The sequence below is a fragment of the Macrobrachium rosenbergii genome, chromosome 41, assembly GCF_040412425.1.
Source record: "Macrobrachium rosenbergii isolate ZJJX-2024 chromosome 41, ASM4041242v1, whole genome shotgun sequence".
NCBI classification, from domain to species: Eukaryota; Metazoa; Arthropoda; class Malacostraca; order Decapoda; family Palaemonidae; genus Macrobrachium; species Macrobrachium rosenbergii.
The window spans coordinates 35,830,986-35,851,512 of NC_089781.1; the positions used below are offsets into that span (position 1 = coordinate 35,830,986).

Here is a 20,527-nt window from a genome sequence, read left to right on the forward strand (position 1 = left end):
GCAAGTAGCGGCTTCCTTCCCTGTAGGATCTCAAGTCTGCTTATGCCTTCTGGTTCCTGCCCCTTTCGCAAGAGTGACAATTGGTCAAGATTTTGAGACTTTTCGAAGGTTTTAAAGCACCAGCACTTGTGATCCTTCTGCAACTGAGGCCCGGTCTCTGCTCCCGCCATGCACCTGGCGCTCGCCTGATCGCGCCTCCCGGGCGCCACTTCCGCCCGCACCTGCCGCACCCGACGCTACTTTGGCGCTTTGGCGCTCTCCACAGCATCGCTCTCAAGGCACACAATGTCGGCGCTTGTTACCGTGGTTTTTGGCGCCTCTTGGCTCTCGGATTCTAAGGCCCTGACCTCTCAAGCTCATGTTTGAGACAGCTTGACGCGGGTCGGGCACTTGGCGCCTCGGTGACGTTCGGCGACACTCAAGAGGATAACGCTAGTTTGGCTCCTGGAGACGTTTCTATCCGCGGTGCTCCAACTGCTTCAGAGATTCTCTCCCCAGTTTCCGATGTTTCGAAGTAGATGATGTCCGCCTGCTCCTACGCTCCAACTTTAAGCATCTCTACAACTTTTTGAAGAACATTTTCAAGAAGACTTGTCTAGCTACCCTCTTCGTCTCCAACTACGCAGTTTGCTGAAGGATTTTAAACCTCCTTCCTCTAGATTTCTGAAGCTGATCCTGTCTGTTTCGGCGAAAAGAGCTCTCCGAAGGCAAGAAGGATGGTTGAGCATGAAAAGATCTCAGGGTAAAACTTCTTTCTGTTTTCTCCCCTCACAACTGTCTTTTAAGTCTCGTTCGTGGTATGAGACTGGGGAAGTCTTTTCTTGGGAGACGCTTGCCTCCTCTCATGGGATTTCCTTTCCAGCCTTGTGGATTCTGCCTATCGCCAGCTTTTTCTTCTGGCCCAAAGTCGGCTTCTGCCTTCTCGAAATTGACCATCTAGTGAAGAGTTCCTACAGGATCTTGGAGATCTTTTCTTTTATTGACTGGTCTATAGGAGCCTTGAGCAGGAAGGTGAAAGTCTGTGATCTTCCCCCCAAGACTGCTACGGATCTTGATGCTATTTTGGCCTGCCTGGACAAGGCCATCACGGACGGAACGTCAGAAATTGCCTCAGTGACTGCTACAGGCATTTTGAAGAAGAGAGCACATTGGATTTCGTTTGTCGCGAGAGGAGTCTCCAGGAACCAGAAATCTGCTCTACTTTTTGCTCCTTTGTTTAAGGAATCCCTTTTTCCTTCAATGCTAATAGGGAAATTTCGAGGCCTTCTCAAGGAAGTTCACTCAAGACCTACTGGCTCACTCTTCTAAAAGACCCAGGTTTCGACTCTCTTAGTAGTACCCAAGCCTTCTTTTCCTGTAACTCTAGGCCTTCTCGGGTACTCCTTCTCGCCCTTCCGTGCTAGAGGAAGAGGAAAATTCCTTCTCATCCCCAGAAATCTAGGGGTACCAACCGATGGGTTCAAGGTCCTTCATGCGACGGTCTGAGCCAGACTAAAGTCGTCTGGCAAGTTTGGGAGGCCAAGGGAGCAGAACTCTGGGTGATCAACGTTTGGAGACACACCATTCCCTTCTCATAGAGAGTCCTCATTTAAAGTCTTCGCCAGTAGACTTCAAACGTATCATCCAGGGACTAGAGAAACTTGTGGTGTTGAGGATGGTGCTACTCCTCCTTCAGAAGGGAGCCATAGAAGCAGTCCAACCTCACCGGGCTTCTACAACCGCCTGCTTCTGGTTCCAAAACTGCCAGGAGGATGGAGACCAGTCCCCACGTAAGCGCCCTGAACAAATTTGTGCTTCAAACACCATTCAAGATGGAAACCACAGTCGGTTATCAATTCCTGAAGGGAGACTGATGAGGTCCCCATCTCCAGGACGCATACCATGTACCTATCCATCCGAGATCACAGCCCTTACGGCTCTGTGTTCAGAGGCAGGACTTTCAATTCAGGGCTCTTGTCGTCTATCAACAGTCTCTGCACAAGTTTTCACAAGGACGATGGCTCCAATTAAGTAAATGGCTTCACTTAGAGGGAATTCACATATCCCTTTTACCTCGACGCATCATTGATCCGTCTCCGCCAAAAGGCCAATGCATGAAGGGACCTACAAAGGACCCTTTTCTCTTACCGACTAATTGGGACTCATAGTAAATCTTCCAAAGTCACAATCAAACTCTCTCCATTCAAGACTTGATCATTTGGGAGTTCGATGAACTCAGTTCTTTTTCAGGTTTTTCCGACATCACAAAGGATCGAGAAATGCCTGCTGAAAGTGAGATACCTGATGGCACCCAAGACTTGTTCTGCCAAGGAATGGATGAGCCTTTTAGGCACCCTCTCATCGCTAGAGATGTTCGTCAGTCTGGGGAGGCTACACAGGAGACCTCTTTCAGTTCTTCCTACAGCAGACCTGGAACAGGAAGAAAGACGCGGATTCCTTGTTTTTCCTCTTATCCACCGAAGAAGCAAGACCTGTCGTGGGTGGGAACGGCACAGGAGCAAAACTACAGATCGAGGTTTGCCGCTGAGACAGAGGAACTCCAGGACCTGATGTTGTTCCTCCGACGCCCAGACCCAGGTTGGGGAGCAACATTGGGGATTCTCATGTCAGGCAATTGGTCTTCATCCAACGGACTGGCACATAAATGCGTAAAGAGTTGAAGGCAATACATCTTAGCCTTGGAACATTTCTGCGGCTTGAAAACAAAAGATAGTAGTGCACTGACAACTACAGCTCTGGCGCACGTGAAGAAACAAGGAGGCACTCACCCTCTGGTTCGAGATCGCAAAGACCTGCTTTTGTGGGCGCAACCAAGAACATAGAGCCAGTAACTCGCTTCATCCCGGGGGAGCTTCAACGTAAGAGCGGATATCCTCAGCAGGTCACCTCCAGGTCATTCCACGAATGGACCCACCAGAGTTTGCTGGGCTCGTGGAAGGTTTGGGAACTCCCATGCTAGACCTGTTTGCAACGGCAGGGAAAACCGCAGACTACCTCTTTGTTTCCTGTTCCAGACCCAGAAGCATTAGCGGTGGATGCCATGCTCCTGACTGGTCAATTCTTCCTTTATGCATTCCTTCCCTACAGGATGCTGGGAGAAGTCTTGAAAGTTTTTGAGCACACAAAGGTGTGTCAATGATCCTAATAGCTCCATGGTGCCAGGAAGATCATGGTTTCCAGAGCTACTGGAGAAAGTAGTGATTGGGCTAAGGAGGTTGCTATTCAGACTAGACCTTCTGTGCAAGCTGCACAGCAGAAATGAGGAACCCATTAGATTTAAATCTGACAGGGTTCAGACTCTCGAGCTTATCAGGAGGAGAGGCTTTCTAGAAGAGTGGCGCAGGCAATGCATAGATCAACCAGGCCCTCGCCTACAGAGGTCTATCAAGCCGGGCGGAAGCGCTCAGGAGTGGTGGCTCCAGTCTGGAGTGTCTTCCACTTCTACAACTCTAAGCTGTGGCGATTTTCTTTGTTTCTGCACAAGGAGAAGAAATTGGCTGTCAGCACGACATGGGTATGGAAATATGTTAAGGCAGTTTTCAGGAATAGAGGTATAGACCTTCTCGGATATGATATTGCAGAACTCTCTAAATCCTTTGCTATCACTAAAGGCAAATCTCTTCTGCACTGCATTGGAATTCTGGATGTGGTGCTAAAGTGGCTTAATGCAAATCTTTGAGCCTTTGAGTTCCTGCCCGTTAGGATCTAAGAAAACTTTTCTTGGCACTCACTGCAAAGAGAGTAAGGAGGTCTGCTGACAAAGAGTTGGTTTTGTGATAATGCTATAGTTTCCTTCACCTTGGGTTTCTAGCTAAGAACGAAACCCTAGTAATCCGCGGGCTGCTGAATTTCCCATTGCTAGCCTATCCTCCTTGGGGAAGGGAAAACGGAGAGACTTCTGTCCGGTCAGCATTCACTATCTGACAGGACCAGAAGTGTAAGAGGAACTCATGATTTTTATGGTGCTCAACTAAGAACCCAAGAACCCTCTATCAAAAATGGATTGCTTTCTTTGAAAGAAATGATACAGGAGGCACACAAGGAATTAAGGGATGGATTTCCCCTTAGTTAAAGTGTGAGGTCTCGTGAAATTAGGCTATTGCACTTTATCCTTCAAGAAGAACATGGCTTTAGCGACATTCTAAGTTCAACTACCGAGATGTTCATCTGTTTTTGCCTCGCATTATCTGGAGACAGATCCAAACCACATATGAAGACTGCAGTACGTTGGGCCCCTTTATTGCGCCTGACATCGGTGATGGCAAGGAACCAGAGGCTCTAGATCCTCTCCTTGCTTCCTTTGGGTGCAGAGGTCTTTTTGGTCGACTACTAGAGCCTTAGAGGTTAGATGGGCTCTAGTAGGTCTAATTTAAGAAGGTGAGTTTTTATGGTTGGGTGATATGTTTAAAAAAAAAAAAATGATAGTGTATGATGGTGGATGCTTTTGAGTACTACGCCTTTGGGCATTATATGCTTTGCTGATTGTGCTTAAGACGGCTAACAGACTTTTCTCCATATGGCAACTCGCGCATCGAGCTACTAGGCCCCGCAGTTGCACTAAGGACAGAAGCAGAGGCAGTAACTTCTAGAAAGTAGCTTCCTAGCAGGTAAGGATCCAAAGTAAAGATCGTTTTTTCTTAGCCTGATGATCTCAGGTTTTTTCCATTTAACACTTACAGCTGTTCATGCCCACCTCCTCAATGTGGCAATCTGCTATACAACAGGTAAGTTCATGTATAAAATGACATTTTTATAATAAAATAAGATTTTATATCATACTTACCTGTTGTTTACATATAAAACATTCCCACCCTCCTCCCCAAGAGGACAGGGGACATAGAAAATATGATTAGTTGTTGATGGAAATGGATCCAGGTACCCTGGTAGAGGGTGGGGTAGTCGTATCACCTGACCATATATTGGCGGAACACGCCAGTTTTGAATTTTCTGTGAGATCGAGAATTACAGCTATATGTAAACAACAGGTAAGTATGATATAAAATCTTATTTTATTATAAAAATGTCATTTTTCAGCTTGCAGTAACATAGAGGAGAGAGTTTGGATTTGCATATTTACCCTTAGATGTGTTATTGCAGTAATGGTGGTCATTTTTTTAGATTAAAACTTGAAAAGGGGTAGTGAGACCTATTGGAAAGGCTAAAGGCATGCCATTTTGAGTTTGATCTTGAAAACAATTTGTTTTATGTTTGAGACCTGGTTTATGTTATACTAACACTTTAGAACTTTTTTAGGCTGTTTTTGCTTAAAATAACTTCGTATTCAATATTAGAGAAAAATTTGCTGTCATCAAATGGAAATTTGATGACACAATACTCTAATCAGAGAAAAATTTGCTATCAAATTTCCATTTGGTGACACAACAATATCTCTCTCTCTCTCTCCCTCTCTCTCTTAAACATTTTTCTTTGTTAAGTCAGAGTTTTGTTTGCCTCATTTTTTGAAGTTAATTTTCCTGATATGAATATTTTCCAAAGTTGAGAAATGCAATCTGTGGCAATTAAATGTTATTCCATTTCAGGTTATCAAAGAACCACTTGAAAACATGAATCAGCCAGGAGGTCACATGCTTGATGCTCAAGAACTGAGATATATATTTGGCAATTTACCTCCTATTCATGAAGTCCACAGAAGGATGCGCAATGACTTATTACATCTCGCTCACAATTGGACAAATGATGCCAGCATAGGTGAAATTATATTAAAATATGTAAGTTCAAATTCCCTTCATGAAAATGTTTGTTTTAGACTCATAAATTTATTGAAGTAGGTCAGTATTGCTGTAAGAGCTGTTGTAAGGCTTTGATGACATTGTTGTTGCCCAATGGACCATAGTCTGTACTGAAAAAATTGTTGTTTGTAATTGTTTTAAGTCCCCGAGTATATTTTATAATTGTTTTTTTTATAAATGTTTTGAATTGCTCTCTTCTTATTTTGTGTATCTGAATTGATATGCCAATGTGGAAGCTATGTCAGTATTGAAATATTTGAATCATATAATTAGAAAAATTTAAAACATTTAAGCTTGAACTTTTGGCTATGGCTTAATATCACATGGCTTTAACATATTTAACTTTTGGGTTGCAAGTAGCAGCTGAGGTTATTTTAGCTGTAAAACATCTGCATATCTTTTATCAGCATGGAATATGGGAACCACTTATGAACCATAATTTTTTTGTTTTCATTGAATGAAAATTATTTGGGATGACTCTTATCTAAGGTTAAATTTAGCTTATATCTTTGCGCTGTTAAAATTAATTGGCATTCAAAAGAAAAAAATGAATAATGCTTGTCTGACCCAGATGGATTGTCTGCAGTCACCGAATCCTAACCCTCAAATTTGGTGAAGATGCTGGTCCTCAGTGACAATGTGGCTGCCATGTTTTGGTTGTTTGGCAAAGAAGGGTCCTGTCCATACACTAAATAATACAGGGTATCTCTTATGAAGCTGTTATATGCCAAATTAAGTGCAGGTTTCACCATTGGCAACATCTCTACCCACTGATTCTGAATGTGTACCACTAAATATTTCAAAATATTTGTTACTTCTCCATTATGGGATTCAGCTAACCCATTGGCTGAAGGCTGATAAGAGGCAATTGTGAAATGTGCTACGTTCAACATTTTTGTTAGGTCTTTTAGTACTTCGTTAATAAATTCACGTCCATTACAAGGACAGCCGAACTTCACAATGAATGAACTCAAGGCTCTGGCAACTGATACTGCTGATTTATCCACATCGCATACGTGTGCATTTACTGTGTGAATGCATCCACCATCACACACCCATACATGAATTACCTGTCCCCGAGAGCGGGGTGGTGTCCCACAACATCAGTGTGTACTCAGGTAAATTAGATTGGCTCCACTGGCCACATTCGAGCCTTCGGAATAGTATGTCTATGGGTTTTCATGGTACGGGGTACGGTATTACAGATGTGGCACTGGGAGATGAATTTTACAATGTCTTTTTTCATCCCTACCCCAAAACATGTATCATGTGGATGGCCTTCTCTACCAAAGAGGGAGGAAGGACAATGCGAGATCGGATATCGCCCAGTCTCGTCTCATATTTACAAAATAAGATATCTCCTTCAAGGAAGAACATCTCTTTGGGCACCGTTAGGAAATCGGGAAACTCGTTACTTGTACCCCTGTTTAATCCAGGGTCCGGACTTCTGACCCCTCATCACCTCTTCCACTCCAACCACACAATCAGTCACACACACTTTCTTTCCCAGGGCATCCACTTGCTGATCCCCCTGGAGGATCAGTTCTCTCATTCTCACAGCTGGTTCGATTCGTACTCCTTTTCTCTCCCTAACTATTGAGTTAGAGTTATTCCCGCTTTCTACATGGGTGCCTCTTGAGGCATGCAACTGTTTCTTTCGTCACTGTTCCTCTTTCTTTGCTGCTCAGGTTGTAACTCCCATTATAGCACTCCTGGAGAGAGCATCAGCTACTTTATTTGCTTTCCCTGCTATATGTTCAGTTCCCACAATATCAAACTCTAACAGCCGCTCGATCCAACAAGCCTGGCGAGTGGTTAAATCCCCTTTCTTGAGTAAATCTCACAAGGGGCGATGATCTGTGTTTATTTTGACTTTATGCCCCAGCAAAAAGTAACGATGTCTCTCCAGCGTCCATAGAATTGTCAGTGCCTCTCTATTGAAGGTACTGTAATTCTTCTTTGCCCCTTTTAATGCTCGTGAAGCAAAACAAATCGGTTTTTCATTTCCTGCATCATCAACTTGAGAAATCACTCCCCCAGTACCTATACTGCTTGCGTCAGTGATTACCAGAAATGGTTGATCGAACTTTGGATAAGCTAATAGTTCATTACTAGTGAGTGAAATCTTTAATTCTTGGAAAGCTGTTTCTTCCTCCTGTCCCCAATGAAAATATGACTGTTTCCACAATGAATCTGGTGGTCTTGCTATTTTACCAAAATCTTTTATGAACTTAAGATAGTAGCCTGCGAGCCCAAGGAAACTGGCTACCTCTTTTGCATTCTTCGGTTGGGGAAATTCTTTAATTGCTGCTACTTTATCTGCAGGAGGCTTAAGGCCTTCAGATGTTACGATGTGCCCCAGAAATTCAACTTCTTGCTGAAAGAATCTACATTTGGTTAGATTAATTTTCATACCATGTCGCTTTAAAGCTTCTGAGACTTCAATAATCTTTTTTTGTTCTACTGTAGCCCCTATTATGATTATGTCATCTAAGTATACACGCAATGCCCCAACAGCTTAGCTAATACAGACATCATAACAGGTGAAAAATGGGCAGGAATGTTTTTTACCCCAAAAGGAAGGCAATTATATTCAAACAATTGATCTTTAGCTATAAAGGCTGTCTTTTCTTTGCTACTCTCATCTATAGGTATTTGATGATAACCTAACTTTAAGTCCAAGGGATGATAACCTAACTTTAAATCCAAGGTGGTGAAGAATTTACTATCTCTGACCTTAATCAACAATTCTTCGACAGAGGGCAATGGAAATGCACTGTCTTTTGTGATACTATTCAACTTTCTATAATCAACACAGCCTAAGAGAACCATCCTTCTTTTTAACCATCATGATTGGCGAAGCCCAGGGAGATTCACTTTCTCTAATTGTCCCTTGCTCCCTTAATTTATTAATTTTTTAATTTATTAATTTTGTTCTCCACTTCCTGCTGATAACAAACTGGAATTCTGTATGGCCTAGATTTTGTGGGTGGTTGATCCTTGGTCTCTATAACAAAATGAAAATTTTTTATTTTGCCTGGGGTTTTGTCGCCAATCGTGATTAAATTTTGATAACTTTCTATAATTTCCTTGACAGTATTTTGAAGTAGTAGGGGTAGACCCACCAGCTGTTCACAGGAGTCTATCCAGACGTTCTTCACTGTGACCCTGACGCGTGCTACTCAAAGTCACGAGTGTGTGCGAAGCATCTGCTATTTCACAAGGTTCGAGGTTGCATAATGTTAATAAATAGTCCATTAACCTCGCCTTGTATTACCTCGCTCAGACCCGGAATGATAAAATTTTCCCATTTCTGATGGAGTCTGATCATAACTACGGTGCCATCCAGTAAGTTCCATGCAGGGGCCACGGTGAGGGGCAAGAAGGTATGGGGTGGTGCCACATCGCCCACCTCTGGAGTGGTGAGTACTTCCCCTCCACCACCTTTCGATCTTGGGGAGACTGTTAGGCACCTTGGTCTCTCCCCCTCTGTGGGGATTTGTTGTCCTTTTAAATATACTTTGATCCCCTTCCCATCTGTGCCAGCTATTATTATTTCGTTCCTATCCACAAAATCAATTCCTAACAATTTCTTCATTGGAAGGGTGGGTAGAGCTTTCGGCTGGCATGCTGTTGGCCCAGCGTTCAACTCTCCAAGCGGCCAATGAAGAATCAGAGGAATTTATTTCTCGTAATAGAAATTCATTTCTCGCCACAATGTGGTTCGGATTCCACAATAAGCTGTAGGTCCCGTTGCTAGGTAACCAGTTGGTTCTTAGCCACGTAAAAATAAATTAATCCTTCGGGCCAGCCCTAGGAGAGCTGTTAACAGCTCAGTGGTCTGGTTAAACTAAGATATAGTTAACTTTTTAAAATAACATATATTTTTGTGTATAAGACGACCTTTAGATAAGATGAGGTAAAAAATTATGTCAAATTTTCATGAATTTATATCATATCTGTAGTATAAGATGACTGATAAATTACAAAACCATCTGTGTATACGCTAGCTTTTGCAACAACAGGTATCTTATGAAATATTGGTTATGTAAAGATGATGATATTACAAATGCTATTTTACTTACTGTATCCTTAGAAATTCAGAATACTGTATATGCCCATGTTCGTGCGACTTTTGAAGACCTAAGTTTGGAGCTAATTTTAAGGGGGTCTCATCATACACGAAAAATAAAATTAGAGTATGTAATATTCACATATTAGTATCGTATCATAAAATACAAACATAACAAATATACATCTTTTCCATGAATGGTTTAACAAATGCTTTACGTCACTGTATCCAGCAATATTGTAAGTATTTGCATATTACTGATTGTATTATAAAACACAAACATAGCGATCATGTGCCATTTGCATTGTTTAGGTTTTCACGAGCGTGGGCAACAATACCTTCCGGGAATTTTTGTTTTGGCATCAGTTCAACTTCCGTTTAAAGATTGATTAAAATACTTTTCTCTCCAATATTATTTACTGTCAAGTTTTATGGTATATCGAAGTTTTGGAGCTTCATCCATGTTGCCGTTGCACAATAATTTATAGTTAATAGCCCTTGAACATTGTTTGCTTTCTCAGCTTTAGCTACAACTTGCAGATTGAATTTAGCAGTATATTTCCTTGTGATCTTTTCTCCATAGCAAATGAGGGTATAATGTAAAATATACATCAGTACTGTTCTACTTAACATCATTTGTAACATAACTACAGTACAGTAATTATTTACTATCGTACGATGGTTGAAATGAAAGCAAAATAGCTGTTGTTATCCAATTCGGTTGTTCATAGCCACGGCCTAGACCATGTTCGTAGCAAAACAGTTGTTTCTTGTTCGGTTGTTTATGGCTGTACTCGTTTACTCAACAAGTATAATGTAACTAACAATACTCTTATTATTCACATTTACTTTAACTTTTTTAACTAGAAGATGGGATAAAGAGATGGAGTAAAAGAGGTTAGCCCATAGTACTTACTGTAATTTGATCTCTCAAAAAAAGGAACGCACATGATACACGAGATGCAAGATAAAATAATTTTTTATTGGTGAAATATTGAGGGTTGCAAGATCGCGTGTTAACGAGTATATATGGTAAACTAAATAACAAAGTTGATTCAATATCATGTTTTTCCTACACGTCTCTTAAAAGGGAAACCATTGTTTTGTTTACGTTTCATCGCCAACCATAAGCAACCCCTAACAACAATACGTTAAAGTATGATAATTATCGTACATAATTATCGTCGTATGGCCGAATTGTTCGTAACAGTTACAAACAGCCTGAATTTTTAATGAAAAATTAATGTTATGTTATCCTAAATGTAATTACTACCGTAATTACACTACGTTACTGAACGATAAAGGTTGCTGAGAGCGCAACCATAGCTTAATATTTACATTTTGTCAGCTGGCCTCGCACAGATAAAATTGATTTCATTGATATGGAATTATTCCTCGAATAGGCTATTTGTTATGAAGATATGTCAATAATATATAAGGTAAAAATGGCTTTATTACCTTCATTATCAGTTTATTTCAAAATGTGAATCTTTTCAAGTATGTTGGTGGTTATTGCACTGAGGCCGAGGCTAGCTTACCGATGAATATCACTTAGAATTCAAGGTTTGATTTTTAGAGTGGTAGTATAAGACGACCCCCAATTTTTAGGGGTAAATTTTATAATTTAAAGGTCGTCTTATACGTGGAAATATACGGTAACTGAAATTCCTTCTACTTGTAATGCTGGTACTGCATAGAAGGTATGTGTCACTACTCGCCCATCGATGTTTACCTGCTGCTTCACAGTACTATGGGTTACCATCCGATGGCCGCCCACTGTATTTAAAACTAAACAACCTTTCATAGGCTGCACAGACCCTGTCACTAGGTGTTCTTCTAACAAAGACACACTTGCGCCCATGTTGATCAACGCCCTTCCCTGTCACTCTCCTAACCATATTTGCACAATCAGCACAGCAACTTCCTTTGCGGATTGAGGGTGGGCAATAGGCTCTTGCATTACCTTTCCTCCCAGCACTTTCAACATTCGGGTAGGGGCAGCGACAGTTGGTGGAGAGCTTTCCACTACTTCATGGGGGTTGGTTGACTCCCCTAACTCCCCAACAAGGCTTCCCTTGTTCTACCAGGGGCACAGTTGTTGTTTGGACCTAATGAGAGTGGGTGTAGTCGGGGGTCCTCCCGACTCCTCCTCCACACTGCCTTCCCCTTCCTCTCCTTGGTGCAGGGCGAGCGTTGTTCTGCTGGCCATCGTCATTTTTTGAACAAGCGTTCACGAGGTGGCCTGTTGCATTGCATCAAAAACAACGTCGCGGCTCAGTGAGAGAGGGGCACTAGGCTCTCACATGGCCGTCACTTCCACACCCTCAGCAACGGCCAACCAACTTATTCCTGGCTGGTTTCCCTTGCCTCTTCAAGGTCCCTGGGTGCATGACCCTGCCCTCTGGATGGTGGGTGGGGCTGGCCGAGGACTCGCTTGGTCAGGTTGTTTAACCGTTACAACAAACAGTTGGGAGGTGGCCTGCCCCTTCCCTTGCTTGCTGGCATTGTTCATGGTGTAGGGCAAACTGTTAGGTGAGGTGGTGTTTAAAAGTGCCCCAGTATGTTGAACAACTGACGTCCCAACTCCTGATCTGCTGTACTGCATTCCTGGTCACTTTTTGTTTGCACAATTCATTCTCGATCGAAAGGAAACCTTCACCAGTGCATGACTTGTCAAACTTAGGCACTGATCCATCTAGCACCAGCAGTTGTTTAATTTTCTCTTCTGGCCGCGCTTGAGGGGACAAAGCGACGTCAGCTGAAATTGTTGGTAGGTCGACGGGATTTTATTTTGCATTTCATTTGTTAATTTCTGCAACTCCTTTTACTCGAGTTGGACAGTCGTTGACAGCTCTTTCACACTGTCCTCTTCCTTGGCACTATTATTAGCACTGTTACTGCTGCTACTGGCATTCCTGCCGTCATGCGCCAATTTTCAGGTTTTCATTGTTTATTTCACCTTCACAATTACTCTGTTAATTATTATGTACTGGCAACACCTGACACCAAAAATTTGACCTGATTCTAGGTCAAATATAGGTTCTACCAGTACAAATGAAACGTGCAAGATACAATTAACACGTGTTTCCCTAAATAGTTACCGCGGCCCTGTTGCTAATATTACGATTTTTAAGTATGCAATTATAGTAAAAATGTAGATTGCTTTAAAAATCGTTCAGATAGTGAAACAAGCATGTAAAATTTGGCAAAACATTCCTAAGACTACGCTTCTTAGAAAAGGGCGCCATACCTGAAAATCCAAGATTTATGCTATTTTTCAAAATGGCCGCCATCTATGTTTTGATTCACTGGTTTGGGAGCATCTATTGATGGAATATGCCAGTTTTTTTTTTTTTTTAAACCTCGACTTTAGGTTATAAAATGTTCCATACCACACATTTTATTTTGAAAACCCTTACTAAATGAATTGTAACCAAGATGGCGTACAAAATGGTTGCCATAAAAGTTTTTTTCTATCCACAATAATTAGCAGACATAGAGACCAACTGTTTTTATTTAATGGTATATTCATGTGATCAGACAGTTTAACTAATATGCTATTTTCAACTGAAATAGAAATGGTATGGTCATACAACATTGTGTCTAAGACTGTAACCATAAAAAGAAAAGAAGAGAAATCGGACTAAACGCAATGGCCAATCTATGTATAGGTCTCTCAACCTACACCTTTGAAAAATTAACTAGATAAGAAGGTAGGCATAGCATGACACGTTGGATGCTCAAGCAAGATTATCTACTGAAGAGAGGGCAATATTTATCTAGACTTCACATTTGCAAGTGCACAGAGCTGTGCAGGAAGACCCAGCTTGTAGCACTTGCACCTTTCCGACAGCCTGCTTTGCATCCACATTTGTAAGCTGTTGGCAACTCTTGGCTAAGGGCGAGTTGGTTGTCCAGAGGACTTGCCATGCTTCACCAGACTTTTGCCATCCCCACTCAGCAGGGTTCTCTGGCTGTGGCTGACACTGGGTGGCCTGCCCCCACACACAACCAGCCTGGTACGCAGCACGCTTTGGTGTGTTGGAGGAGAGCTACCCCTGGTTGGTGGAATGGCCTTTTATGCCCTTTGTTTTCTGGCAAACATATCAAGTTCTAGCCTCATCACAGTGCCAGCAGTGCTGGATCTTTTACATAAGTATGACAAACCTCTCCAGGACCTTCAGGTCACTCTCTTCCACTCTGAGAGGGTAGTGACTCAGTTTGGAGAACACAGTGGAGGCCTCTGGAAAGATGTTCCATGTCTGCCAGGCGGTCTTCTTGCCCTTGCTCCGAAGGCTGACACTGTATCACAGCCTGTAAGCATGGAAGAAGAGCATGCCATTCACCTTCTCCTGGCCCAGAGAGTTGCACAGGTCATGCACAGCAATCCAGCGCAGGCTCTGGCCTTGGCCAAATGCCACCCAAAGCTTTCTAGCCCTAGATTGTGGAGAGTGGAGAAAGCACTGACTGCAATCACGACAAGAACATCTGTGTCATTTGTTTTTAACCGTGATGGTCTTGGCTCCATGTTCTGTGGCATATTTGGCATGGAGAAAGATGTGGGTGTCAGCTTCCTCATGAGAGCACTTTTCCAGTCCCTGAAGACTAGCCTCATGAGTGCTGAGGACAGCAGACCCTTTCGTGGCAATGACAACATTTGTGGCAGACATCTGGGCAACTTTGTCTGCCAGGAACTGGAACAACTCTGTCTTGTTGGCATCGTGTCTTAGGAAATTCGCCAGTTGGATGGAATTGTGTTCTTGTCTGTCACCTTGCGCCTTCCTCCTTGACCACGTTGGAGCCTGGTCTCAGCTTTGAGGCTGGATGTATTGTATACATCAAATACAAGATGTGATGATGTGTACTTGCTGCTATAGGATTGTATCACAGGCAAGAAATTATAAAGTGCATAGCCCTCAAAGGTCTTTCCTTTCTTTGGTGGCAAGGCATTTTTAAAAGCTGATCCATCTACAATGAGGACATCAGTCTTTGGTTCTTTGTCTTCTAGTGTAACATGACTCTCCAGGACCGAGGTCAGCTGAGACTTCTGACATGTGTACAGCCTCCTTGGTGGGGTGCTGAAATATGGAGATGCTAGTTCCATGGAAGGAGGTAGTGGCAGTAGTTGCAGATGGGTTGTGAGTCGATGTTGTCCATCACTGCAGTGGTGAACAACCCTTTTCGCAGTACTGGGGACAGACCACACCTCTCCACATATTTGCTAACTGTGGCATCTCCTAACTGTGCAGAGACCTCCAGTACTCTGTCATAAGAGATACTGAGGCCATACTGATGTAGCATTTCAACCAGGTTTCTCTTCCTGGTTTTGGCATAGACTGAGAGTCCCATGTAGACTGGGAATGGTGTTTCTCTGTTTTTGGAGTGTCTATGAGTTGTTGCTCCTCTTTGTATCGGGAGTAGCAGTTGAACTGCATGAGCTGTGCAATGGCCTGGTCTGACTTTGATGCTCCAAATCGTAACTGTGACTTGATGTCAGCCCCATGCTCAACCATCCCTACAAACTGGAGCAGGAGAGGAGGCACAGAATTTAGATACACAAGCCTCAGAAAATGTGCCATCAAACCGTGACTGATGATCAAGTATAGACTTTCTGAGAATATTTGCTGCTTTAGCAATGATAACTGCCTCTGAAAGATCAGATGATTGAGCAAGTGCTTTTCCCACATCCTTTTGAAATGCAAGTAATACATCTCTGCCAGATTTATGAGCCTCAAGTTCTGGAATTTCTGCCAGAAGTTTGTCTTTGAGTCTCGTGGAATTTTGGTGACTCTACACCTAATTGTTCCAGAGCGTTGTTGGTAGAGGTGGCAAATATCTGCCAATGATTGGGTAAATGTGACTGGATCATCTGAACAAAGGTTGTTTTCAACAATGTATGTCATCAGTTCTGACAGAACTAGTGGATACACATCTGATTCTGACTCAGTGCTACCTTGGTCTTTCTCAAGGCTCCTCAGGTAGGACCTTTTTCTGTTGTAGGCATGGTGATACTTAAACTCCTGTGCAATGACATCCCCACCAGTCAACTTAGCAAGGAGCTTGCCATCACTAAGTATCTCTGCACATTCACGCAATTTCAAGTCAAGGCCCTTAGTACTAGCCTGTCTGAGATCAGATGCAGGTGCCACTTTCACAGAAAATGCAAACTTCATTGTCATGACTGGAAAGGCGCAGTTTTGTACTAGTCTCAGTGTTGCTGGTCTGGTCATTGGATTGTCGCTTTCTTGCTGCGGTCCAGTTTAGTGTTGTTAAACAACAAGCGACAGTTCACATGGTATTTTGCTGGCCTCTATGCCATCATCCAGCCTTTTCCATTATCAGTGGCATTTCATTAATTTCACTGAACATGGGAATGTTCCTACTGTGTACCCATCATGGTCTAGACCTTGGAGGTGATTCATCACCTCTTTTTGTCCTTCTGACAAAGACAACAAACTCCAGTTTGACTCCATTATCATTTCTGCCATGGCACCTCTTTTTCATTAATTTTCTGAACATGGGATCATTCAATTTTGCCATCATTCAATGTATTCCCATCATGGTCTAGGACATGATGACTTGGAACAATGATGTCAAGTGCTCACCTCTTTTTGTCCTTCAAGATTCAAAATTGATGAGGCAACACAAATCCAGTTTGTTACTGATCATTAACTTTTCAGATTTGTAATTACAGCTAGAAACTGAACTTGCTTAGGTCATGAACCAGAGCCCTCAGCATTTGGGACACTAAACTAAACTATACTACAACTACTAGTCTAAGACTACAGGATTAGTAAAGCTGATTGGTCTCTTGTAATCGAAAGGAACCAACAAGGATCTTATATGTATGGCACTCATTTGAATTGCCCATTCGCATCTTGGAATTTAAACTTTTCGAACGATTGCATGGCATTAGAAAAATCAGCAGTATCTGTTAACCCGTCGATTACTCTCAGATCACAAAGAGACAGATTTTCTTGTTACAAGGATCTTATATGTATGGCACTCAAACATGAATTTCTATATAAATCAGTTCATATATATATATATATATATATATATATATATATATATATATATATATATATATATATATATATATATATATATATATATATATATATATATATATATATATATATATATATATATATATACATATAATATATATACAAACTTGTGGTATATATATATATATGTATATATATATATATGTATAATTATATATATATATACACACAAACTTTTCATTGAACCTTACTAGTTGTCACACGAGTTTTTCACAAACACAAACAGTTGCAAATACTGAGAAACCCTGCAAAAGTGTTTACGTTCAATTTTTTGTTCTCTCTCTTACAGAGACGAGAGAATTTTTATGGTACAGTGAACCCTCGTTTATCGCGGTAGATAGGTTCCAGAACTGGCCGCGATAGCTGAAAATCCGCGAAGTAGGGACACCATATTTACAGTATTTATTTAACATGTATTCAGACTTTTAAAACCCTCCTTTACATAGTACTGTTAACAAACCACCCTTTACAGTAATGTACAGATATCTACAATCACGTACATACAGTACACAGGCACAAATGATAATCAATAAAACAGTAAGTGAACATAAAAAAATAGAAAGATTGTTATGGTGCGTACTGTACAATTGTACAGTATTTTACTCACCACGATAGAGTTGGAAGTTACAATAAAGCCCTCCTTGTATGTACTGTTAACAAACCACCCTTTAATGTACAGAACACTTAATGCATGTACAGTACCCTAATCTAAAACAGGCACTAATATTAAAATTTTAGAATATTAAAGTATATAAAGAAATAAAGATTGTTACTGTACCCACCATGAAAGAAGTTGAAGAAAAACTTGAATGATGATGGCGATGAATTTGCTGCACAGTAGAAATGATGATGATGAAGCTGATGATGTCTTCTACTGTGCAGCCAATGATTGTATTTTACGTCTCTTCAGACTGAGGTGTCTTTTCCTGGGACACCTCTTCAACTTCTTCCTGGGACACTTCTTCAATTTCTTCCAAAGGCATAGTAGCAGGAGGAACTGGCTCTTTTTGCGAGGCTGGAAGAACATTGTGATCGGAAGTTGCTGCCGCTGCTTCTTTTTCGATCGAAGAGCATCCTGTAGGAGTCATGTCTTCATCGATTTTGTTGCAGAACTGCAGAGAACGAACCATATCCTCGTCCCATTCTTGTGACAATTCTTTCAGCTCCTTCGCTAGGTTGCAGAGCTTGGCAAGCCCGTTCTAATATTAAGCCTGTTTCTTCGACAACTTCTTGGTCTCTTCCTGTGGTTCATTTTCTTCCTCACTGGCTGATTTTGTCAGGTCTTGAGGTCTCGTCAGTTAGCGGCTGGGAATGGCAGTCCAACAACTCGTCAACGTCTTCCGTCGTCATGTCGCCAAACCCGTCACCTCCAATTATCGCGAGCCAACTGCACAGATTTCCATACTGCAGAGTGTTGAATCTCGGCAGGCGTAAATCCTCGCCGTCATAAACAATCTCAGACCACAACTTCCTCCAGCTCGCGTTAACGGTAGCAGGTTTCATTTCTTGCAGTGCCTTCTGGATGTTCTGAAGGCACGTGGCAATTGTGTACTGCCGCCAGTACGCCTTCAAATTGAATGTTTCATCCTCATCTTCTTGGGTGGCATCCACACACACAACGAGGTCCGCCAAGGTATTCTTCGTGTAGAGGGCCTTGAACGCCCTGATAACCCCCTGGTCCATCGGTTGAATTAAGGACGTTGTGTTGGGTGGCAGGAACTCAACCTGAATGCCCTCATGTGAAAGATCAGTCGCGTGTCCACCAGCGTTATCCAACAGGAGAAGGATCTTAAATGGCAAGCCCTTCTCTAAGAGATATTTACTGACTTGTGGGATAAAACACTGGTGGAACCAGTTGGAGGTCAGCATCTTCGTAATCCATGCTTTTGGATTATGCATCCAATACACAGGAAGGAGATTATTTTTATTTTTCAAAGCACGAGGGTTTTTCAACTTATAAATAAGCCCTGGCTTTAGCAAAAATCCCGCAGCATTGCCACACATCACGAGGGTAACACGATCTTTGAATGCTTTAAAGCCAGAGGCTTTGGCTTCTTCTTTGAACAGGAAAGTTCGCGATGGCATTCTCTTCCAAAACAAACCCGTCTCGTCCATATTAAAGACTTGTTCGGGCTTGTATCCACCTTCAGCGATAATATTCTTGAACGTCTCATTCGTAAGTTTCAGCAGCGACCGTGTCAGCGGAAGCAGCCTCGCCATGCAGGGAAACGCTTTTCAGGCGAGCGTTTCTGAAACTTGGCGAACCATCCTTTGCTGGCGGTAAAACATCGTGTCTGAGGCTGGGAATCAGTGGATGTCCCTGCTTGAGGTTCATCTACATCATCTTCGTCGTCTTCCTCTTCTTCAGCGTGGTCGCCATCATCTTGAGGTTCCTTTGCCGCGAAATTCTCATACAACCTCAAAGCCTTGGTTCAGATGGTGTTCGTATCCAAGGCTATTTTCTTCTTCCGGCAGTCGGCAATCCAGATTGACAAAGCACTTTCCATATGGACGATCGTTTTATTACGAGCCGTAACAACTCGCTTTGCTGACTTGCTAAAGGTGATGGCAGCCGTCTTCCTAATCTTCGCCTCATCCTTCTTAATTTAGCGAATGGTGGATTCGTTCACTCCAAAATGGCGGGCCACGGCCGCGTAACTTCTCCCTTCCTTCAACATATCGAGAAGTGTCACCTTCTCAGCAATCGTCATCATTTTCCATTGGCGTTTAGGCTCAGTACCAGCCTTAGCAGAAGCAGAACGCTTGGGAAGCCATTGTAGGGTTAAACAAAGTTAAAAAAAGTTCAACTTCAAACACACACTGTCACGCACAGCACTGGTAATGTAAACAGCATCTATCTACCGAGAGCGGAAACGAAGTGGCCGCGAGAAGATGCTGCGGGTCAGAGACAAGGGAAGCTGCTGCGGGTCGGAGAAACGGTCAAAACACCAATCACAGGCGAGATTACAAAACTTAGGAGCTGATTCGTCATCTATCACCAATGGAACCAATCACAGCCCATCTTACATGCTAGTTTCAAATTCAAATATACTTTACGCTATTTTATGCTCTTTTTGTTGTAGTAGTATAGGTTTATTTGAGATGTGATTTTTGCAACAAACAATATTATTGGATGCAGTACAAAAGATTCATGGAAAAGATGCACATTCATTACATTTGTATTTTATAATTAGTATATATGTAGCCATCAGCAGCCTTACACCATTCAAATATGACAATGTCAGACTGCATCTGATTAGCGTTTCATGTTCAGTTTAATTTTACTAGTACTATGATGAATTATCATATGATCACATTCTCTTTTGTTTAATTTCATTTTGTACTGAATTATATGTCATAATGCAATGAACCAACAGTAGTAGCAGATATTAATAATTATTAATGGAATTAATTGAAATATTTGGGTCTTCATATATCGACTATTTTTGAAATTTCCGAAAAAAATCCGACTTACGACCTATGACTGACCGACTTTACGACTTCTACGACAATATAATAATATATAATTTTTAATTTTATATTTTGCTAAAAATACGTCGAATGGGTATGCGATAAAAAGATGCTCAGCTTTCGCTGCATTGTGTGTTTGTGTCGTTCAAAAATGGTAAAAGATT

General features: G+C 41.9%; 1 protein-coding gene across 1 annotated transcript in view; it reads left to right on the plus strand.

The window, feature by feature from the left end:
* The window catches only part of LOC136827084 (protein ECT2-like), a 247,932-nt gene that overhangs the window by 81,157 nt on the left and 146,248 nt on the right, over nt 1–20,527 (plus strand). Inside the window, exon 11 of the mRNA XM_067084838.1 lies at nt 5,541–5,729. Within this exon, the coding sequence (XP_066940939.1) occupies nt 5,541–5,729 (189 nt within the window). The remainder of the gene's footprint in view (nt 1–5,540; nt 5,730–20,527) is intronic.